Genomic DNA, 22815 nt, shown 5'->3' with positions numbered 1-22815 from the left:
CCTAGTCCTGCGAGCCCTTGGGAGTCAGGGAGTGGGGGCCAGGTCCCTAGGAGGAGGCCATTCTGTCCAGAGACACCTGTCTTTCCCCCAGATACTCTGTTCGGCCCTGCCTGAGACCCCAAGGGGCACTCTGCCAAGTCCCCAGACTCAGGAGAGGCCCTGAGGCAAGCAGGTTGGGAAAGGCCTGCACCTCTCCCCCCCGCACTGACCCCAGGCCCTCCCAGAGAGCTGGCGTCCTGGGGTGCACCCCCCACCCCACCTTTGTTCACATAGCCATCGTGGCCTCCAATGACCCTGAGAACATTTCCTGCCCTCTCCCTTGCCCGGCCCATGTGGCCCCGCGCTGGGTGTTGGGGACACGGGGATGAGTCAGACCCCCCACTATTTATTTCCCCTCTGGTTGGACTCAGGGGCTGGGGAGGTAGGGCTGGGGCGGGACTCCTTCAGAGGGCTCCAGGGGGACTCAGAAGGCACCCCATCTCATATTCCTGACAATCAGGGGTCCGGCTGCCTCCCCCATCCGCCTCCTCCCTGGTGCACTGCAGAGACAGACAGACAGACAGGCTGATATGGGGCACAGCGCCACACGATAACACATCCCAACTCTGCCCCAGACTCCTGTTGAGGGTGGGCATCCTTGCCCAAAAGTCGTCAGGTGGCCTTCCCCCGTGGCCTCCTCCTGCCCTCTGGAGGCAGAGATGCTGGTCCCCACAGGAAGGCCACCCTTCCTCCCCCAAGGCCCTGGGGGCAGAGGAGAGAGTGGGGGGGTGGTCCTTGGTATCAGCTCTGCTTAATGCTGGCTAACTCCCCCCTCTCGGAGCTGCAGTCTTGGCCCCGGGGAAAGGGGACCCGTGCCAGCCCCTCCCTCAAGAGGCTTTCAGATCAGGACCCTGGTGCTCTGGGGGGCTGTGGGGAGCCCAGCCGCCCCCACCCCCTGTGCATCGGGAGTCCACGAGTTTGTCTCTGTTTGGTGGCTAAAAAGAACCTCGCTGGGGGGCACCTGGGTGGCTCAGTTGGCTAAGCGTCGGACTCTTGGTTTCGGCTCAGGTCATGATCTCACGGTTTGTGAGTTTGAGCCCCGCATCGGGCTCTGTGCTGACCGCGCGGAGCCTCCTTAGGATTCTCTCTGTCCCTCTCTCTCTGCCCCTCCCCCGCTCGCTGTCTCTGTCTCTCTCTCTCAAAAATAAATAAATAAAAACTTAAAAAAAAAAAAAAAAAGAACCTTATCAGAAGCCCCTGCTCTGATCCAATCCACCCGCCTACTCCAGGAGAGGACATGAGACCAAAGAAGGGAAGTCACCGGCCCAAGCCGCCCATCGGGCCTTGAAGGAGCGGAAACCCAGCCTCCCACCTCCAGCCCTTGTGGGGCTCTAGAGGCCCCCCAGCCTTTCAAAGGTCTTTTCAGCACCTCCTGGAAGCCCAGTTCCCCTCAGGCTGTAAGGCTTCCTCCACAGCACCTGTTTTTTGGGGCCGGGCAGGCGGCGGACGGCAGGGGGCGGTGGGGAATGTGCCCCTGGAACCAGACTTCGGCACCCTCCACCTTTTATGCTCAAAAACATCCCTCCTTCCCAGGGCTGGGAGACAAGGCTCAGCAGATCTGAAAGTATCATCAAGACCTTCCCTGCCACCCCCTCCTGTCTGGCAGCTGAGGAAAAGGGGCCCAGAGAGGGTGAGGGCTCAGCACAGGGTCACAGAGCTCTCAGCGGCAGGGGCCGAGTTGGCCCCAGAGCCTCTAAGGTTCTGTCGGGATCTGCTGATGCTGTCTTGGCCCTGTCCCTGACTAGGTTCTGGGAACCCAAGGCCCCACCCGATCAGGATGAGAGGAATATACCTGCCAAGGCGACGCTGTTACCTGCCGGGACCCAGTGCATCCTGCCTGGAGGGTCCCCTCTCTGCAAGGCCCTGTGCCCGCCGATCCGGGCGGCCGTAGCCTCCTTCTAGGGGATTAGCAGGGCGGTCACGGGGGCCCGGCTGTACCAGCCTGGAGGGGCCGCCCCGTCCCAGCCTCCCACCCGAGGCCCAAAGCGCCTTAGCCCCCCAGCCCACCACCCTGGGGTGGGGCACAGCCTGGCTCACCGCACAGGGCAGGACCCAGGACATGTGCTGGGTGTTCCTAGAGAGGGGCGATGTCAGACAAGGGGTCTCGACAGGCCCCTGCCCTTCAGCAAAGCCCTTTTCCAGCCCAGAGCTGAAGGCACAGACCCTGCCCGTCGTGCCCACTGTCCACAGAGAGTGACCAAGGCCAAGCTAGCACCAGGACGAGAACTCAGGTTCCAGCCCCAAGTGCGAGAGTTCAGGAACGACGTACCCACATGCTCAACACTCACTTGCTTTCACACTCACACTCACGAACACACTCGGGCCTGTCCCCCACGCACCATGGAACACCTGATCCCTGCCAGGCTTTCCCCTCCCAAGTGGCCAGGGAGAGTCCTAACCCTTAGCACCCGCCCACCTTCCCCCCCATCTCAGGCTCTGGGAACACTTCTCCGGCCCCTGGCTCCCTCCACCCACCTCAGCGGGCAGCCCCACACCCCCCACCCCCCTGCTCCCCACAGACATTCTTGAGTCTCCTCTTATCTCTCCGGAGGGAGCAGCACAGCCTCCCTGCCAGGCCGGCCGCATGGCTGAGCTGTGGCGTCAGCCCCCACCCCCCACCCACGGCCAGGAAGGAAAGTTTGGCTCAGGAGGTGGGGAGCCTGGGCCAGCTGGGCCCACCCCTGTGCCTGGGGCACGGGGTCCTGTAGGAAGCATTGGGGGGGGGCTGGCCCCTGGGTCATCCAGGGTATCTAGCCGGCTCAGGGCACCCCCAAAACAATACCCCCAAGCAAGGAGCAATGTCCCTTTCCTGCTTCCCCAGGGGCCTCCAGCCCCCTTGAGGGTTCATAAAGGATGAACAGCATCTAGAGAGAACAAGTCACCTGGGAGGTGACTGCCTAGGACCCTCAAATGGCCCAACCACCTCAGGATCAACCATTTAACCTAGTCCAAGCCTGGTTTCTTGGGGTCCGGGTCTGCTGGGGTGTCCACAACCCTGAAGTGAGGAGGCCCGGGGCTAGGGATGTCCTCACAGACTCAGCAAACAGGAGTGGACAAAGGCTGCTACCCCCCAAGTCACAGAAAGGGAGACGCTGAGGCAAAGAAAGGCCTTCCTCTCTCCCTCCTGGACACCAAAGGTATCGGGGTACGAGGCTTGAGCCTCGGGCCACGATTCGCGGCTCTGCAGCCAGACGGCCCCAGCACCGTGGTGCCCCGTGGACCACCCCACCCCCAGAGGCAGGTTCCCACTGAGGAGGATGTGGGCTTAGGGACTGGAGAGAGGGTAGGGACAGAGGCTTGGCTACCCGAGTTGGTGGCGAGGAGCACAAGAGGGGCCAGAGGGTCTGGCTAGATGTTCCCGTGAGGGTCTGAGAAGCAGAGTGGGCTGGGAGATGTCAGCCTGCACCTCTGCCTCCTCCTCCCACACTGTCCCATCCCTCCTGAATCCAGCACCCTGGAGGAGGGGGACAGACCTGGAGGAGGGGCAGAGGCTACTCAGGAAGAGGGGAGGACAGTCTGGTTAGATGCAGGAGCAGATCTCCAAAACCACAGTGTGGGGTGGGGGGGTGGGGAGCAGGGGTAGAAGAAAATACTGTAGGGTGTGTGTAGATCCCAGCCCCGGGGAGGGTCCTATCAGGGTCGAGGCGAGGCGGTGAGGTCATTCCTGGGGTGGGGAGCAACGGCCAGAGGAGGCAGGGCTCCAGGGACAGGTGTGGGTGAAACAGCCCCGAGGAATCTCAGAGGGCCGGCAGGATGCAGTTCACAACTTTGGGAGGGTCTCAGGGCGCAGAGGTGGCTGGCGGCAGGGATGCGGACTTCAAGAAGGTTCTAGCCCCGGAAAGCCTTTGGGGGTGGGGGGAATCCAGCCCACGCAGGAATGTTGGGGAGGGGTTCCAAGCCCCGGGCAGGGGAGGGGTAGCTGCTTCAATGGGAATTTCAGCCTTGCGGGAGAGAGCAGCCTTGCAGAAAGCGGCTGACAGTCTTGAAGGGGGTCCTAGTCTCAGAGAAGCACAGTGGGGACGTCTCAGCTCCTAGGAGTCAGGCTGGGGGTAGGGTGTCCGCTTGAATGGGACCCAGGGGCCTGAATCTCTAGGCAGGGGGCCCAGACTCTGGAAGGCATGCTGGGGGCTGGGGTACCAGCCTAAGAGGCATGGAAGATCCTGGAAGGCATCCTGGGGTTCCCGCCTCAAAGGGGGTCTGGGAGTCTGGGTCTGTACGCGGTTCCAGGGAAGCACAGTAAAGGGTCCCCAAACTCGGGAAGGGCACTGGGAGTGGGAAGTGTCAGATTTTAGGGGGCGGGGGATTGCAGATCCTGGGAAGCATTTAGAAGGAAGGACCAAGCATGGAAGGGGAGGCAGCTTCAAGGAAGTTGTGCGCTGCGGGGAGCAGGGAGGGGGTGCCCAACTTTGGTGGAGGTGGGCAGTAACCTCCAGGAGACTCCCAGCCCCGGGAGCCAGCGCGTCAGGCTGGTGCCAGCCTGGGGGGGTTGGGGTGGGGGGCGCCCGGCCCAGAGGAGGCATCCTGGGGAGTCCCGGCGTGGTGGAAGCATAGTCGCGGGTCCCGGGCCCTGGAGGGATCGGCCCGGGGGTTCCCAGCGCGAGGCGGGTCGCCGTCCTCCCCCCCCCTTCGCCGCCCCCCACCCCCAACCCCGGTCCCTCACCTTCGAAAAAGCGCTGCAGCGCCTCCGTCTCGTCCACCACCTCCATGTCCGGCCTGCCCGGCGCGCACTCCGCCCCGGCCCCGCTACAGCCCGGCCCGGGGGCGCGGCATCGCCGGCGCGGCCCGCGCGACAGTCCCGGCTCGGCTCCGGCTGCGGTCCCGCCCGGCCCGCCTCCGCGCTCGCCCCTCGCGCGGCCCTGGCCCGGCCCCCGCCCGCCCCCCGCGCCCCGCCCGCCGCGCCCTGCGCCCCCTGCCGGCCGGGCCCGCGCTGCAGCCCCGCGGCCGGGGGAGCCGCGGGGTCCTACCGGGGTTGGGGGGCGCGTGCGGGCCGGGCAGGGGCGGGGTGGCGGGGGCCGCGGCCACGCCCTGCCCCGTAGTCCCCGGCCTCCCCTCGGGCAGGGGAGGGTAGCAGGATTCTGAATCTTAGTCTCAGAGCAAACCTCAGAAGGCACCCCCTTTCCTCCCCTTGCCCACCCCCACCTCAGCAAGAACACCAACCCACATCCGGTGAGCACTGTGTCAGACTCGCAGTCGGGACGTCACAGGTGTCAAGTTACCTCGTTTGACCCTCTCAGGTGTCCCACCAAGGAGATACGGTTATGGGCCTTTTCCAGATGAGGAAACTGAGGCTCAGTGATGCTCAGGACTGTCGGAGGAAGCGCTGCCCTGTGTAACTTTTCCGTGACGATGGAAACGTTCCCTGCCTTGTCCAGCGTATGGAAGCCACTGGCCACATGTGGCTCCTGAGCGCTTGGAATGTGGCTAGGGAGGCTGAGGAACTGCCTTTTCCATTTTATTTCATTTCAAGCAGGTCAGATTCGTTTTTGTTTTTGTTTTTAATGCTTATTTACTATTTTTGAGAGAGAGAGAGAGAGAGTGTGAGCGGGGGAGGGACAGAAAGAGAGGGAGACACAGAATCCGAAGCAGGCTCCGGGCTCTGAGCTGTCAGCACAAAGCCCGATGCCGGGCTCGAACTCATGAACTGTGAGATCTTGACCTGAGCCGAAGTCAGATGCTTAACCGACCGGAGCAAGGAGTTCAAATTTAAATGACCGTGTGTGGCTGCGGTGTTGGACAGCACAGATCTAAAGATTTCGAGGTAATTGGGGTCAAAGGCAGCATTCGGAGCCAGATCCTGGCTGGCCTGGAACACGGCCTCTCAGTCACTGTTTCCCTGTGTGCTGGTGTGAGGCCCGAAGGTTCTACCTCCTAAACCCACCATCCCCGTCTCTCTGTCTCCACTTCAGGGGCACCTCCTCGTCTCTATTCTGCCCAACTGCACTGCCTCTCCCCTCAGTGATGGGCTCCAGAACCTCCCAAACCACTCTTTTGGAAATGTAAATCAGATCATGTTGTTCCTTTGCCAAAATCAGTAGTTTCCCCTTGCGTTCAAAACAATAGCTAAACCTCTTGCCCTGGTTCCTGAGGCCTCGTACCATCTGCCCCAGCCTACGCCACTGCCCTCCGCTCCTGCTCTTCTCTCCACCGAGGCCTCCTTGCCGTCACTCGAACACGCCAGGCACGCCTCTGCCCTGCGTGCTGTTCCACCTGTCTATGATGCTTGTCCCCACATGACTGGTTCCTTCTCAGGAGTCAGGTCTTGGATCGGTCATCACATCTCTGACCACCCTACCTAAAGCAGTTCCCCCTACCTACCTTTCTTTCTCACCGTGTACAAGACTTTTACTTAGTTTTTGTGATTACCCTTCTTGCTGTAGATAGGAAGCTCTGTGAGGGTAAGAGATTGTTCTCGCTCGGTCACCGCTCTAGCTTCAACGCCAAGAAACACTACCTGGGACGCAGTGCGGGCTCGGTAAACGTACATGGAACAAATGTAGGATGATGGCGTCTTCCATCTGCGGAACACCTCTGACGCTTTGCAAGCCGAGAATTGTGGCATCTTGGACCCAGCGCACGGTCTCACGACGGAGCGGAGTTGCCCATAGCCTCCTGGGATCCCGAGATCCGGCAAGTCAGAGCTGGGAAACCGAGCCCACCTGACCACCGTTTGACAGATGGAGGGACCTACCCCAGGGGGGTAGGAGGACGGCCGGCAGTTGGAGACGCCAGCCCGGCCAGCCGAGCGCGCACCACGCTGATGGCCCCCCAGACGAGCATGGGGGGACACGAGCCGGGCTGCTCAGTGGGCATGGGCGTGGGAAACTGCTCCCACCCAGGCAGCCCTCCCCATCCTCGGGGGCCAGCCATGGGGGAGGGGCGGCCGGTGCCAGAGCCCCAGATGTGGCCCAGTCAGCAGGCCCGCGGTGGCCCACCGAGGAGGGTCAATGCCACGACAGTTCTGGGGCTGGGGGAGGGGGCGCCCAGGCCGGCGGACGCCTCACAATGAGGTTTTGTCCCTGCGGGGGCCGCTCTCCGAGCTGTTGCTCTTAGATATATAGAATGGGATCTTGCTGGAGGCCCCAGCTGTGTGTGCTGACCCGGACTCCCCCCGCAGGGGCCGGGCTGCGAAGGGGGGAGAGGGCCACACTGAGATGCCTATTCTTTTCCAGCTGATACACCCCAGAGGTTTTTCTCCCTCTGCAGCCTCCCTTAAGACAATTGTTATTCTCTGCCCTGCCCCCTCCCCCACCCGGTCAGGCCTGCCTGCGGACAGAGTAGGCACCCGCCTTCGCCATGTGATTTTTGAACATGAATTGATTTTAGGAGTCGCCCGGGGACCAGCTGGAAAGCCGGCTCCTTTCGAAGCCTCCACCTACCCACAGGTCCTTCCGCCATATTCCACGTGGCGCCGAAATGTCCACCGTCTGAGGGCCATCGTGGCGAGCTGAGCGTGGTCCTCGTATTGGTCCTCAAAGGAGTGGGATATGCACCTGTCGTCCCCGCCACCCTGACGCCTCAAGTTGGGTTGTTAAGCCTCTGAGGGTAGCCTTGAAGCTGGATGCTGGGGGGGGCGGGTGGGGGGTGGAGGTTCCAGTTAATCCTGTGGGAGGTGGCCTGGCCCTACCGTCTCCCCTGATTTCCACTATGCCAGTGAGCCCTCGTGGTTCCCACCTCTGGGCTGGGGGAGAGGAGGGGCTTAAGTCCCAGACTCCAGGGCTGAGCCGGAAGTCCATGCCGCCACCCCCAAACTCCATAATGAAGTTGGGGTCCAAGCCTGGCTGGGGCAGGGCAGTAGCTAGGGGCTGGAGAGGGAGCTCAAGGGAATCTTGCGTGACCGGGGCTTTGAGGGAGCCATCCATAGAGATGAGTCCCCATCCGCCAAGCCGTTTTAACGAGTGAGCAACCGATTTTTCATCCCTGGCCCAGCAGACGCAGCTGATCCCTGCAGCCATTTCCGCCATCCTCCAAGGCCTGCCCTCCGGTCCTTGGAGGACTCGTCTGTAAATCAGCCTATTATTCCCGCCTCGCAGTGTGTAGGTGAAAAGCCGGGGGAGTGATCAATACATGTTGCTTTCCTCCACTCCGGCTCACTTCCTCGGCCCTTGAGTGGCCGCAGGGCCGGCAGGAGGCAGCACTGGGGAGAGGGAGCTACAGACTTGAGGGGCACTGGAGTAACAGAGCAGCGGGGCCCCGAGGCCAGCCCAGGAGCCGGGGGGCCGGGGACTCATCAGCTAGCCAGATGGCCAGGCCTCCCTACTGCAGGAGTCCTGATGGCCCCCATGGGCTCATACAGCCCTGGCATCTGCCCATTTTACAGAGGAAGAGAGGAAGGCCCAAGGTATGTGGGAATGTAGTGTCAGCGAGGCCAGGGGGTGAGAGAGGTCAGGGGAGCCCTACAGGACATTCGCTCTCCCACCTCCCTCCCAGCTGAGACGGAAGGGGCTGACCACAGGGCCCGAGTGGGGATGGGGGAGCACAGCGCCGCCCCAGCCCTTCCCCATTCCATCCTCTGTGTGACCTTGGGCAAGTCACAGAACCTCTCTGGCCCTCTGTGTCTTCTGCTTCTGCACTAATTGGATAGGGTAATTTGCAAACTCAGACTGTACAGTGGGAAGAGCCTCTGAAAACCACACAGGTGAGGGTGGAGGCCAGAGTCCTCAGCCAGGAGGCCTGAATTCTGGTCCTAGATCTGTCCCCACAGCCTGAGTCACCTTAAGCACGACTTGGCCCTTATCAAGCCTCAGCTTCCGCTTCTGTCCAAAGAGGCTGGGGTTGGAAGAAAGGCACTGCTCCATCACCTTCCCCCAAACTTCACCAAGTAGGGTCACTCTGGACTCCGGGGTGAGAGGGTGGGCAGTGTAGGAAAGGGAAGGTCAAGGTCAGGTCAGAGCTTGGCCGGGTCAGTGCCTGGGCCGCACTGTGCCATCGCCCTGCGACTGGCTGGAGGAACAGCGCCACCTGCCGTGTGGAGGAGGCAGGTCAGGCCTGGTGCCGGCGGGAGGCCCCACTCACCCAGGCCCTGCAGCCGCTCCCCAGGCCTCAGTGTCCCCAGGATGGGCTGGGGTCCCTGGGGTTCCCTGAGTGCGCCTGGCTGGGTATTGTGCACCCTGCTGAGGAAGCACTCAGCAAAGATTTCCAGTGGCCCTTGCATTTCGGTGCTACCCTGCTGGTGGCGGGGGGGCGGGGGGGGGGTGTTGGAGTTAGTGGCCTCCTCTCTCTGTTCTAGTTCTCAGTATCGGGGGGAAGGCGTGGGAACTGTCTGACCAACCTGGTGCCCCACATGCCGGCTCTGTGGTCTCTCACCCTCTCTGAGCCCCAGACCCCTCGGGGAGGAGAAAGGGACCGCCGAGTCCCATCTTTCAAGGCCCTAATGGGGTCATGAACTCGGATCCCCTGGTAAGACTTTCACATGGGCAGGGCTCGACAAAGGCCTGCCCCCATTCGCGTGGGGCTTCGAGTGGCTTCTGTCCCTCTGAGTGTGGTCCTAGACCAGGGCATCGACAGCAGTGAGAGCCAGTCTCAGGGCCCCCCCCACCCCCATCCCCATCTGCTGGGAAGACAGCACTCAAGGCAGCGAGGGTGCTTCTACATCCAGTTTATACACAGCTCTATACAATATACAGAAACCTTTATATACAGATATATTTATAGAATAAGCTATATTAATTTGTCTCTCCTTTTTACAGCAATATTAGTTTGGATCTTTCATACAGTAAGTACAAAAAGTCATGGGGGGATGGCACGTACAGTGCCTGAGTGTCTGTGGGGCCCAGCTGCTCGCTACCGATTGCATATGGAGGTCACCCAGGCCCCTGGGAGGACAGGCCCGCTCGAGGCTGGGAAAGCTTGTGCTGCAGTCTGGGGGACAGAGGGGGAGTGGGTCTGAGCCTAGCTGGGCTGAGGGGGGTGGCTCAGACCCCCCAAGTGCGGTGTCGGGAGGAGGGGAGAGATGGGCAGCAGGCCCATCCTGCAGGGGTGCGGTGGGGAGGGGGCGGGTTCGGGGTGGGCTGACCCTGGGGCCTCCAGGGCTGAGTCCGAGCCTGCCCCAGCCCCAAGTCTGTAACCTTCGTGTGGCTGCGGGCTTGGGGGTGGGGGGTCTGTCCCTGATGGCTCAGTCCTGGGCGTGGGTGGGGACCACGCCCCCTTAGAGGTCCCAGGGCCACCCTGGCAGAGGAGGAATTGAAAGGCCAGACACCAAGTCTCTCCCTGCAATTGGCTGAGGTGCTTGTTGGAACTTTACTCTGATTTACGATTTGTTTTTTTGTTTGTTTGTTTTTTTTAAACTCTAAGAGCTACTGATTCCATTTTGTTTCTGCGCTGGGCCCAGGCTATGCCAGCAGCGGGCCTGCAGCCGGGGGTGGGGGGGGTGGGGGTGGGGGTGGGGGGGTGAGTGTCCTGGAGTCTTGGGAGAGGGTGGGTGTCAGAGAGGGAGGGAGGCCCAGCTCCCAGGTCTCTGTTTCCATCCGTCAGGGTGGGCAGGGGTCCTAGGGCAGTGTCCAGGCCAGTCCCAGCTGTGTGTGGGACCAGGGTCAGGACGCAGGCCCCAGATAGGAGTCATCATGAGATGAGGGTGTGGGGCGGGGCGTCTTGGTCAGGGGAGTGCGTCTAGCAGCCCCGGAGAGGCCGTGCGGGGCCAGAGTGGGGGAGTATGCCTCCGAGGAGACGAAGGCACAAGCGGGCAGTCAGCGTCTGGGCACACATCAGTTTTCCAAACCGGGGATCAGAGCAGCAGGTAGGACACATCTGAGACCGAGCCCGTCCTGTGCGCCGCTCCCCCCACCAACCCCCTGCCCCGGGCACGGGCCCCCATCACAGTCACTGGCTGTGTTCTTGGCAGGCTGGGAAAGTGGCAGGGCAGGTAGGGTGGGGCGGGGGCCCCAGCAGCCCCTTCCTCAGGAGCGCCACACACTCATGCACATGCACACACGCGCCACGCCAGCTCGGACCTTCCCCCACTGGGCTTCTGGGGAAAGGCTGGCCTCCACCTCCCTGTGGTTCCCCAACCCAGCAGGGAAGGAACCCCCCTCAGGTGTGGGCTGGGGAGGCCTCCAGTAACCCAGGACAGCCCCAGAGCCCCTGGCCCTCCTGCACCTCCTTTAGTTGGGTCCCAAAATACCCTGCTCTTGGCCTCGCTTCCTGCCGACAGGACATTGATGGGGGGGGGGGGCAGGGAGTAGGGAAGAAAACCCCCGCTGCCAGGAAGGAGCTCAGGCCAGTGAAGAGGGGGGCTGGGGGGGGGGTGGAGGCATGTCTGGTTTCAGATCCCAGGGCCCGAGGCTGCCTAGGCGTGGGGGCGAGGTGATATAAAGGGGTTACACGGAGCCCTCAAAGGAAGGGGGATTTGGGTGCCCTCCTTCTTCCCAGGGCACTGACTCTGCAGCCAGGAGTGGTCACACCTGTGCCCTCCACCCTTTGAGTGGCCAGGATCCCTGGGGGTAGAAGGCAAGCCAGGAACTAATGGGCAGACAGGGCAGGCCAGGGTGCCCAGGACCCACTGCCAGAGGGATCGGCATGAGGGGCACGGAGCAGAGAAGCGGCAGTCTTGATCCCACCCTCCTCCAGGCCCCTCCAGGCCCCTCCAGGCCCCTCCAGGCTCCATGGCTGCCTTGGGCTCTGTGGAGCCTGGCCTTCCTCCTTTCCCTGCTCAGAACACACGATGGGGGAGAGGGGGGCTTGCAAGCCCAGGAAACATCCCGAGCCCAGCCCAGTGGCTTCTGTAAACATACACAGCACTGCGGGCCACCTTGGTGTGGGGTCACCCCAGGGGGCTGGCCAGCAGGCACCAGATCTGGGGGGTGGCCAGGGCAGATGCCAGCCTGGACCACAGACGTGAATATGTGGGGAGAGGGCTGCTCTCCATCTGGGCCCTGGGAGAGCAGCCAGAGGGCAGTGATGGGGAGTCAGCATGCCCACTGCCGGTCCTGGAATAGGGGGTGCCGGGATGCCCTGTGGGGGACAGGCAGGCCGAGAGCGCAGAGCGCTGCCCTGCCCACCGGGCCGGCTGCCCCAGGCTCCCCCCTGCATCACACCCCTCCCCAGTCTGGAGGACCCAGATCCCAGCCGCCTGGTGGTCCTAAGCTGAGGTAGGGACGTGGACCCCCAGCTCAGCAGCAGTGCCCCGTGCCTGAGGCTAAACCGGCCCCTGGGGGCCTCTCCTCAAAGCGGCCTGGCCCTGGGGGCAGCCACCAGGAGCCCGGGGGGCCACCTACTCTGGCCTGGGCCTCAGCCGGCAGCCACGCCTGGGGTGCTAGCGAGCCGAGATGACCAGGTCGTCCTGCTTGGCGGGGCTGGCCCCTCGGCCGGTTGGGGTAGAAGTCCGGATCTTGTCCACTGCCAGGCACTCCTGGCTGCTGAGACCCGTGGGCGACAGGTCCATGGGCTCCCCCGAGGAGCTGAGCGGGAAAGAGGGCGAGAGTGAGATGCCCGAGGAGGGGTCGGCCGAGCCGGCAAACAGCCTCGGGGGCTTGGGCACCAGGTTGGGCTCGAACTGGGCGCGGAGCAGGATCTCTTGCTGGCTGGGGGACTTGGGGCCCTCGGCGTAGTCGCTGGTGGGGCTCTCGGGCACCACCATGCAGTAGAGGTCCTGGAAGGAGCTGCTCTTACTGTCCAGGTTGAAGAGGCTGTCGATGAACTCGGCGAACTCCAGCACCTGAGGGCTGGGCGAGTCCCCCAGGCGCCCGTTGTGCAGCGCGAGCTCGGCCCCCGGGGCCGCCCCGCCGCCGTCGCCGCCGCCCCCCTCCTCCTCGTTGGCCGCCGCGCTGGGGGGCCGCTCCGGGGTGACGCCCCCGCTGCCCAGGGCCGCCTCCAGGGGCTGCGTGTCCTGGGAGTGCTTGGACAGGCTGTCGGCCGCCAGCAGCTCGGTGCGCGAGCTCAGGGACGGGTTCTCCTCCGGGATGGCGGGGTCGATGTAGAAGAGGTGGCCCTCGTCGCGCTCCAGCACGGCGTGGAGGCTGGGTGAGCCGCGGATGCTGCGGAAGCCTGACGAGCGGCGCGAGTCGAAGCTGTACAGCGACTCGGTGTCTGAGAGGCTCTCCATGGTGGCCAGCGGCGCCCGCCGGGCCTGCAGCTCCGCCGCCAGCCGCTCCTGGGTGGACAGCAGCAGCAGCTCCACGGGGTCCTGGCGGGCCGCTGCGGCCGCGGCCACCGGGGACAGCAGCCGCCCCTCGGAGAAGCCCTCCAGGCTCACCTCGGACTGGGACTTGCTCCTACAGAGGGGAGGGCGGGGCAGGGAGGGGCGTGAGACTCAGGAGGGGCAGAGACTCCTCCCACTCGCTCCGGGCGGGAGGGACCTCGGGGAGGAGAGGAGGGGAAAGTCAATTTCGCGGTTGTTGAACGGCCCGGGGCAGGGGCCCTTATTTTTTTTCTTTTTCAGTTTTTTTATTTATTTCTTAAAAAGGGCTTTTTAAAAGTTTATTTTGAGAGCGAGCGAGAGAGCGCACAAGGAGGTGAGGGGCAGAAAGAAGGAGAGACAGAATCCCAAGCAAGGAGCCGGAGGTGGGGCTTAAACTCAAGAACCGAACCGTGAGATCATGACCTGAGCCTTGATCAAGAGTCCGACCCTTAACCTACTGAGCCGCCCAGGCGCCCCAGGGACCCTTACTTACTTATTTATTTATGTTCATTTATTTTGACAGAGCGAGTGAGCAGGGGCAGGGCAGGGCAGGGGGAGAGAGGGAGGGAGAGGGAGAGAGAGAGAGAGAGAGAGAGAGAGAGAAGACAGAGGATCCGAAGCAGGCTCCACACTGTCAGCTCCGAGCCTGATGTGGGCCTTGAACTCACAAACCGTGAGATCATGACCTGAGCCAAAATCAAGAGTCGGAGGCTTAACCGACTGAAACACCCAGGCGCCCCAGGGACCGTTGTTTTTTAAAAACAACTCCTGTTTGGCTGATGCTGTGGGTAAGGAGCCCTGAAGGCCTAAGGCCCCCGCTGGGAGCACTGCTGGGGCACCTTGTACCTGTGGGTAGCCTGAGACTCAGAGAGACTGGCTGCCCCAGGTCACTCATGAGGCAATGGTGGGGGTGGGGGGGGAGAGGGAAGGGGGGAGGGGAGAGGGGGAAGCGGGGAGGGGGAAGGGGTAAGAGCACTTCCCAGAGCTGCCCCCACAGGTTCTCAGACCCTCAGCACCAGCACCATACTTCCCCACCCCCCTATCTCCCCCCACCCCCATCTCCCCCCACCTCTCCCAGGACTGTGATCACTTCCTTCCTCACACTGGGGTTCCTCCAGCCTCTGCCATGGGTTGGAGCCCTCTGCGGAAGGGACCGGACAGGGCAATGGGGTGGGGGGCCGGAGGGGGGGGCGGTGATGCAGCCGCTGCTGCGAGGGGACGCTGGCTCCCTCATGTGGTCATGTAGTTGCCACAGGAAATGCACAAATGGGAGAGCGAGAGACGTCCAGGTGTCCCCACCAAGGGCGAGGAAGCAGCGACCACCCTTCTGAGCAGCCTCCTGGCCAAATCTGTAACCTGGGCGGGCAGGGTCCCAGAGGGCCAGGAAGACTCCCACCCGCCAGGAGGCACCCTGTAAGAGCCACCCCCTGGCAAGAGTGTGCGTGAATACGGAGTGTGGGTGGGCCTGGGAGCATGCACACACGGCTCTGTGTTCTGTGTACGGCAGGCACACCAAGCGTCTGTATGTCAGCTACCCCAAACGTGTCTCCGTGGTTCGGTCTGGGCACAGGTGCACTCACGCATTCACGTGCACGGCTGCCTGTCTTGGCGTGGGCTCTCTGTGCACTTAGAGCTATTTGTGAACACGTATGTGCACGTGTCTGCTTCAACACGAACACGTACGTGTGCACGTATGTAAGTGCGTGGGTATCCATCTGTTTGGGACCAGATGGCCACGAGCGAACCTGTGTGCTTGTGGCCGTGTGTCTGTGCGTCCCTAGACGGCCACTATCCCACGCGGGCTTCAGTGATGGCAGGCTCGGGGGCAGTGGGAGCTGATCGGGAGACCCTGAGCAGAGGGGATCGAGATCGAGTTCTCCTGTGCACGTGCGCAGAGCTCCGTGAACACGTGGGCCCAGTACGTGCACAGAGTACACACGCGCACAGACAGTCGTGCTCTGGGACACACTGTGGCACCTGTAGCGGCCTCTGGGGTGGGCTGGGGCTGGGCGCCCGGGGCTCACCTGACGCTGCTATTTCGGTGGTCTGCGGTGGGCAGCTCTAGGGCGAGGCCGGCGGGCACGGGTGGCCCTGTGGGCAGCGGCTGCTGCTGGAAGATCAGCTCGGGAGTCAGGTCCACCTCAGTGGGGCTCACCATGACCTTAGCAGCAGAGAGCAGGGCCGTCTTTCCCTTGTTGTAGTTCTCCAGCACCTGGGGACGGGTCGGGCAAGCTGGTGGTGGTGGTGGTGGTGGAGGAGTGACAATCACATGGGGGGGGCGGGGCAGCAGGCCAGGCTTCTCAGGCCAGAGCCTCGTGGGGTGAGCCGGGCCCCGCCCCTGTCCCCCCACCCCAGGTCCCTGCCCCACCAGGAAGGCCTGCCCCACAGATGGGCCAGGCTGGGGTTTCCCTTCCCTATGGTCAGCTTTCCGCGGTCAGGTGATGGCTGAGGGTGCCCGTGGGTGGTGGTGCACCTGTCAAGTGCCAGGTGGCCTCCAGGCCCTCTAAGCTCAGCCCGCCTCGGGGACAGGTCCCTGGGAATCTCCTAAGCTCCCCACTACGGGGCCACGTGGCGAAGTAGACCGCGGGGGCGTGGGGGCCAGAACACGAGCTCTGGTTCACTCCTCTGAGAGTCTGCACCCTTGCTCGTAACGTGGGGACGGAGACAGCCCAGCAGAGTGCTGCGGGGCGCTGAGGTGACGTCACTGCCCGGGGCCGCGCGGGGGCTCTCACCTTGTTGAGCCCCTCCATGACCACATAGGGGAGGTGCTCATGCAGCATGGCCGGCGAGATGATCACCTCGTTGAAGGCCTTGTTGTCGCCCCAGATGGCAAAGTACGTGGGCTCCTCCTGCTCACAGCAGCTGGGGACACAGGCGCCGGAGGGAAGCTGAGTGGGGGTGACTCCCTGGCCGAGGCCCCCAGGTCCCCGGGCTCCCTGCTCTCGCCTCACCCTGAGCCCCCACCCCCACCCCCACCCCAGCCAGGAACCGTTTATGCCAAATGGGCCTCAGCCGCCGTCCCTACACAGCCTACTACCCGCTCGCGGCCGGGGTCACACCTGCCCCAACCCTGGGCAGGAGGGGTCGCTGGGAAGGAGGACCCAGGCCCGACCCCCTGAGAGAGCACAAAGTAAGAGAGGTCGATGTGTAGCTTGTCCACCTTCGCGCTCCCACCCCCGCCCCGCCCCTGTCACAACCGCTGCCGTCTAATCCCGGAGGGGATGCCAAGTGACACCTGAGGTGTGAGCTGGCCGGGGCCTCAGGGTGACCCCTCCAGGGCCTCTGCTTTTACGTGGCCCCTAAATGGGAAGAGCTGCTCAGGAACAAAGTCTGACACGGCCAAGGGAGGAACCTGGAGTCCCGCTCTGGACTTTTCTTCCGTTCCCAGTGCCCCAGGATAGGGCGACCCCTGCAGTGAGCGTCCCGGGCCAGTATCTCCCAGCCTCTGCCCACCACCCCCGCCCCGTCCCGTTCCGAGGGGTGACGAAGCAAGGCCAGCCCGGTCCCCCACCCCCCTGGCCGCTGCCTCCCCCCCAGCTGACCGGGGTCGCGGGCAGCACCCTACCAGCACTGCTCTGCTGGGTGGTTGTGGACCACGTGGATGATGCGGCCGGGTGGGTAGAGAGGGGTGCTGGCTGACAGGGCGATGGTCAGGTCGCTGGGGTGGGTCCAGAGCCGCGTGCTGGCCAGCGTGGCCACCTCCACCTCCTCAGGCAGCTCCGACTTGGGGATACATTTGGTGGCCCCCACGATAATTCGCCACTGTGCGGGGCAGGGGGGAGATGGGGAGAGAGCTGAGCAGGGCTGGCTGGGTGGGCAGGGGCAGAAGGGTCCTCAGAAGGAGGGCCCTTGGTGACAGGTGGGAGCTGGGATGGCCACGGGTGGAGGGAAGGACAGTGCCCACCTAAGGAGGCAGTGGCCGAGGCATATGGTGGCCAGGATGGCCAAACAGTGCCAAGGGCAGATGATAGGACACTGTTGAATGTCAGGGCTGGAAAGGGGCTGGAAGAGCAGTCAACCCCTTATCTAGAGGATGGGGAAACAGCCCAGCAAAGGGAAGGGACTTGCTCTAGGTCATTTCCTGAGTCAGAGACAGAACAGAACCCGAAGTTCATCGCAGTTGCACCTACCAGGCCTGGGCACGTCTGGATTGGCTCCCAGCTACCTGCCTCCTGGGCCTGACAAGGGCACAGGCCTGGGTCTGATAGGAACAGCTCTACCTTCCAGAACCAGGCTCCTCCAGGCAGACATGGCCCCCTAAGGCTTTGCTGCCCTGCCCACCTTTGCCACCTGATGCCTGACCCAGGGCCCTGCCTGCCGGAGGGTCATGGGCACCAAGGTTGGGAACAGGCCAAATTGGGCAGAGATGGTTAATGGGGTGGGGGCCGGCCTGGGGGTCCCAGGGGACAAGCTGGTGCAGGTCAGCCCCTGCCTGCCTGTCTCCGGGTACCTGGCCACAGCACCCGCCCCCGCCTGGCATGCTGAGGCCGGCTTGCCACAGGAGGAGCCCCCCAGTGTCCTCCTCTGAGACCTGATGAGGTATGAGGAAGGGCTGATCCTCTCCTTAGCCACAGCGGACATCAGAACAAAGTGCACCCAGATCCCCTCTGGCGGTGGCAGCCGGGCTCATGGAGCCCGGGGAGCCGCGGCGGGCTTGGCAGGGGGCTTCCTGTCGCAAAGTCGAAGCACCGGGCTTCGGGCCTGCTTTTTCTTGACTTTAGGAAGCTCTGGGTGATGGGGACTCAGGAGCCCTTGGTTCCCTTCCTGACTCAGTTACAGCTTGTGTAAGCAACAGCAAGTCCCCTGCCCACTCTGGGCCTCAGCCTCGGTTTCCCCCTCTGTACAAGGAGCAGGGAGACGTGGTGAGCTTGGAGGTCTGAGAGTTTGAGGGCCTGGGGTTCCCATGACATCAGCCACACACAGCCTGGCCTCACATGGCTGGGGCCTCTTGTGCTTTGTGCCAAGGGACAGGCAGGGCACAGGACAGGTGAGGTGCCCAGGGCCCAGCGTGCCCTGGCAGGAGGGAGGGGCGGGGGCTCACTTTAGGCTTCGTGCTTCGCTGCAGGACATCCAGGAGCTGTCTGCGGAAGCCTTCCAGCTGGGAGAGGCCGATCCTGGGGAAGGAGGCAAGACGGGTGTCAGCCTGGCCTGGCCAGGGCCCGGGAGAGGCGTGGGGTGTGGGGGCAGAGCGGGCAGGCACATGGCAGCCACAGAAACAAAAAGACCACGCCATCAGGATCACAGGGTGGGAGGGGTGGACAGGCAGGCGGGAGTCAGCAGCTCGGCAGGGCCGAGCCAGGGAAGGGAGGTCAGGCAGGGTGGGGCCGCCCGTCCTCCGGCTCTGGGGTCTCTGGGACTCCCCCCGGGGAGGTGGGAATCCCCCGAGGAGGGAGGAACAGTCGACCGGGATTGGGACCGGGACCGTGGAGAGAGGGCATAACTTGTGACTTGCGACTCGCCTGGGGACAAGGTCTTTGCCCAGAACCACAGCTGTCACAAATTCCTTGGAGTATTCCATGGCGTCCTCGCTGCAAAGGAAGCCAGGGGGTGCTAAGGCAGGGGTGGTGAGCGGGCCCCGCTCCGGCACTCCTGGGGTCAGTTTGTGATTCGAGGCCCTCCGGGGAGCTCACGGGTGCCAGGCCAGGCCGCCCGCCGCCTGTCGCACCTTTCCTGCCAGTGAGGCTTTGCCGGGCGTGGATCCTGGGGTCTGCCTGGCATCTGACGCAGCAACCCCCCGCGCTTAGCGGGCCATTCCCAGGCCCCCGTGTGACCAGAAGCCAGACTGCCCGGGGCCGGCTCCCAAGGCTTTAGCCCCCGCCAACCCAAGCCAACTCCGAGGCCCCAGGCTGCTCACCTCAGCAGGCCCCCTGGTGGGGAGTAGGCAAAGCACTTGAGGGTAGGGTACTGGGGGCGCAGAAGGAAGGAGAGGATGGCAGCAGTGCCTGCACCCAGGGAGTGGCCCACCACAATCAGGCCGTAGTGTTTGGTTCCGCGGCCCTGAAAACCGAGAGAAACCTGAGAGCCCTGCCCCGCTGACTGTCTGGACTAGCTGAAACCAGGGAGGCGGAAGGGTCTTCCCAGAGTCCCGGGATCGTGTCTGTGCTGTGCGGCTGCCGGGGCAGAGAGAGAGGGCCAAGCTAGACTCACGCAAAGCAACTTGTCGGGGGGACTCTTCTAACAAACTCCTACTCATCCTTCCAAACCTTGCTCAGAGTACCTCCTTGGAGAAGCCCTTTCTGATTTTCCAGGAGAGGCTGACTTCCTCCTAGACGCTGCATCTACACCTGTGGCAGACCTTCATACATGGTGACCATACTCTGGTGTAACAGCGTACGTTCTGCAAAGATTATACTCTGTTATAATCGCTTGTTCACCTGCCCCTGTTTCTGTGCCCCAGACGCTAGACTGGGCTCTCCGGGGACCAGGGACGGCTTGGCTTTGGGAAGAGCAGTTGGCAGCACCTCGGGAGATCACCCCGACCAGAGTGACCCCCTTTTGATCAGCTCTGCAACGATTTTCCATCGCCTGCTCTAGATTCTGAAGCCCCTGGCCCGAACCATCTTCGGGCCTCCAGTGCCTGGCGTGGAACAGGTGCTCACAACTGGGTGGGGCTGAGCAGGGGAGCCCAAGAAATGCTGGTGCAAAAGAGGAAGGCGTCAGAGCAGGTGGGAGGGACTGAGCAAGTGAGGAGGGGGCCGGGAGCCAGGCATCAAAGGAGGCTGTAGGAGCCTGGCCTGCTGGGGAGGCGCCACCGTTCAACGCATCCTGCCCCCAGTGTGGCCCTCGGGGAGGCAGGGCCAGCGTGGCCAGGGCTCGCTGGCAGGGAAAGTGCCTCACCAGGTCTCGCCCAAAGGCCTGGGACAGGACCATCTCCTGCTCCAGCTTCTTCTTGATATACTCAGCCGAGAGGACCATTCCCTGGGTAAGGAGGAACAGAGGTGGGTGTCACGGGCAGGGAGGGAGGGAGGTCTTTTAGAGACCAGTAAAAACCAGTGGCTGGAAGCTCACTAATCCTGTCCTGTTTCCCCTTTGGCCCTCCTGACCACCTGGCTGTGGGGCCTGGTGGATACTTTCTCACATCAGTCCCAGCTCACAGATGACAAAACTGAGGCTCAGAAGAGTGGCATGTCTGTCTACCAGAAACCAGTGGTTTGGTGGAGGACGAGCCCCAGGAGGCTGCCAGTGAGGGAGGGGAGAGAGCGTCTGAGGGCGAGGGAGAGACCCCCTGGGTCCTGTGCTGCCAGAAGGTCAAGTAGGGTGAGGTGCTGCCTCCTCAGGCTTTACTGGGACAGTATCTGGGCCAGGTAGGACCGTGGGGGTCCTGGTGGGTGGGCCACAGTGAACTTCTAGACGAATCTGCACCTCAGGGGGGTGGTGGGGGGGTGGCACAAGCAGGGAGGCCCCCCACTGCAGCAACAAGACAGGTCTGTGTGCCAGCAGGGTTGGAGAGAAGGCAAGGGGCCCAGAACGGGGCGTACCTTGTGTCCCAGCCAGGTGCCGTGGTGCCCCTCCACAGGGAGGCGCTCAGCGTCACCAGTGAGGTCTGTCAGCGCATCCTTGTGGAAAGAGAGGACGGGTGAGGGGTGGGGTGAGGGGTGGGGTGAGGGGTGAGGATGACAGGCACCCCTTGGGGGCTGTGAGGGTGTCCACAGGGGCGGGCTGGGAGCCACAGGCAGCATACCTTAGGGGAAAGGGTTCCCCGGATACTGATCACCACCTTCTTCTTGTCATGGTCCACTGCCACGTAGAAGGGGGTCTCATAGACCTAGGATAAGGGGGTTCATGAGCCGAATGGCCTTGGGGTGGGGCTAGACTTGGGGAATGAGTGACCTGAGCAGGTCTTCCTGCTACGGAATCGGCTCCCCTGGCCGCTGGGCCCCGCAGGGCTGGCGGGGGCTCCCTCCCCACCCGGCACACAGCCCGCCCTGCCCTCCAGCCTCCCCTCCAGCTCAGACAGCCTGAGAGCAGCTGTCCTGCCTGCAGGGTCTAGAAAGACCGCCGCCCCCTCCCCAGGCCCTCACTGCTTATTCCCTTGATCCCTTCCCCCAAAAGGCTGGCTGAGAAGCCCCAGTGTTGCGTGTGGGGTCGGGGACCACCTCCCAGCCCCAGAGGGAGTGCAGGCCCGGCGCGGGCGGCCCCTCACCGCGTCGTGGCAGGAGGTGTACACGATATCCACCGCGGTCATGTTCTCGTCCAGGAAGTGGCGCCGGATGGCAATGGCGTTGCAGCCACAGCAGTTGTCTTCCTCGATGGTGACTCCCGGGGCGAAGCGGGGCCGCGCAGGGCACAGGCAGCACCTGGTGAGGTGGCAGAGGGCTCAGAGACCCGGGAGAGTCATTCTCTCTGCCGTCCTCTCTGGAACCTCCCTCGCAAGTCCCAGGGTCCTCAGCCTACTTGGCCTCCTGGCAGCATGGGACCGGGTGGGTCTCTCCCTCGCCCTCGACGCTCTCTCCCCCTCACCCCTGGACTGCTTCTCCCTCACTGGCAGCCTCCTGGGGCTCGTCCTCCGCCAGAGCAACGATCTTCCCGCCTTCTCGCTCACCACACCTGCTCCTGCTCTCCGGCACTGAACACCTCCTCCGAGCTACCGAACCGCCCGCCCTGCTCCCGGCCTCCAGACGCCCCCATCCAACCATGCCAGGTCCCAGTCCCCGATGGTCCACCCCCGCGTGCTCCCTGAATCCCCCACACCCAGCTGCTCTGTGCACAGTCCCAGACTTGGACCTGGCCTCGGGTCCTCCCCCCACCTCTCGTCCCACGGCCTGGCGGTCGGCACATCAGCTCGCCCTGCCTTCAGATTCAGAACGGACTCCAACCACCTTCCCTGGCGCCCACCCTTTCCACCATTATCTCTGGCTTGGAGTGTCGTGGCGGCCTCCCAACCGGTCTCCCTCTTCTACTCTTGTCCTCGGCATTCTCGATCGGAAGCCAGGGTGAGCCTCTGAGACATGAGTCAAGCCACATCATTTCACTCAAAACCTTACAGCGATGCCCTTCTTGTCTACTGTCAGAGCTGGAGTCCTTGCAAGGGTCAAGGGCGCTGCCCCATCAGGCCCTGGTTCTCTGGCTTGCGACCTCCGACTTCTCTCCGGCCCCACCGGCCCCACCGGCCTTCCTGACTGCCCTCAGATGCACTGGCCATATCTCATGACAGGACTTCTCACTTCCTTCAGACCTCTGCTCAAATGTATGTCACGGGGACGTCCACCCTGGACACCTCATCTAGCACAGCCAGGCCCCCCTGCCAGCGTTCCCCAGCCTGACGACACATCCGACTTTATTTTTCCCCAAAGCATCAATCTGCTCCATCGGGCTCTGGGTCCCTGTCTGTGTACTGTCTGTACCTCTCCACCAGGCGATGGCTCCACGGGGCAGGCTTTGCTCTGCTTGGTTTACCGCTGTGTCCCCAGCACCAGGCACACGGGGTAGGCATCCCCCTCAACGAGGGGCTGAGTGTCAGAGCCGGGCACCCTGCTAGGGGGTGCAGGGGCTCCTCAGGCCACCAGAGGGAGCCAGCACCCAGCCGACCGGCCCTGGAGCCCAGAGCGGACACAAGAGCGCGGTCTGCCAGCTGTCTTGAGATGACAGCTGGGATTTTATTAAGGAGCCTGAATTTCGGCAATGCTGGGAGGTTTGTCTTCACTCAAGCAGCATCTAAGGGATTG

At 63.2% G+C, this 22815-nt stretch overlaps 2 protein-coding genes across 9 annotated transcripts in view; both read right to left on the bottom strand.

Moving 5' to 3' along the window:
• MYRF (myelin regulatory factor) overlaps positions 1 to 4836 on the bottom strand; it is a 32407-nt gene extending 27571 nt beyond the window's left edge. For all 8 annotated transcript variants that reach the window (XM_042905981.1, XM_042905972.1, XM_042905975.1 and 5 more), the window contains exon 1: positions 4700 to 4836. In XM_042905981.1, the coding sequence (XP_042761915.1) occupies positions 4700 to 4745 (46 nt within the window). In that variant the 5' untranslated portion in view covers positions 4746 to 4836. The remainder of the gene's footprint in view (positions 1 to 4699) is intronic.
• A 6023-nt stretch (positions 4837 to 10859) lies between these two features.
• The window catches only part of DAGLA (diacylglycerol lipase alpha), a 61559-nt gene continuing 49603 nt past the window's right edge, over positions 10860 to 22815 (bottom strand). The window contains exons 10-20 of the mRNA XM_042905418.1: positions 21294 to 21447; positions 20832 to 20915; positions 20629 to 20706; positions 19988 to 20068; positions 19005 to 19147; positions 18610 to 18678; positions 18192 to 18264; positions 16716 to 16912; positions 15883 to 16012; positions 15175 to 15362; positions 10860 to 13244 (exon numbers count right to left, since the gene is read on the bottom strand). Of these exons, the coding sequence (XP_042761352.1) occupies positions 12287 to 13244; positions 15175 to 15362; positions 15883 to 16012; positions 16716 to 16912; positions 18192 to 18264; positions 18610 to 18678; positions 19005 to 19147; positions 19988 to 20068; positions 20629 to 20706; positions 20832 to 20915; positions 21294 to 21447 (2155 nt within the window). The 3' untranslated portion in view covers positions 10860 to 12286. The remainder of the gene's footprint in view (positions 13245 to 15174; positions 15363 to 15882; positions 16013 to 16715; positions 16913 to 18191; positions 18265 to 18609; positions 18679 to 19004; positions 19148 to 19987; positions 20069 to 20628; positions 20707 to 20831; positions 20916 to 21293; positions 21448 to 22815) is intronic.

This window comes from Panthera leo, chromosome D1 (assembly GCF_018350215.1).
Source record: "Panthera leo isolate Ple1 chromosome D1, P.leo_Ple1_pat1.1, whole genome shotgun sequence".
NCBI classification, from domain to species: domain Eukaryota; kingdom Metazoa; phylum Chordata; class Mammalia; order Carnivora; family Felidae; genus Panthera; species Panthera leo.
The sequence above is the reverse complement of the archived record's forward strand: the minus strand, read 5'-3'. Positions and strand labels throughout refer to the sequence as shown.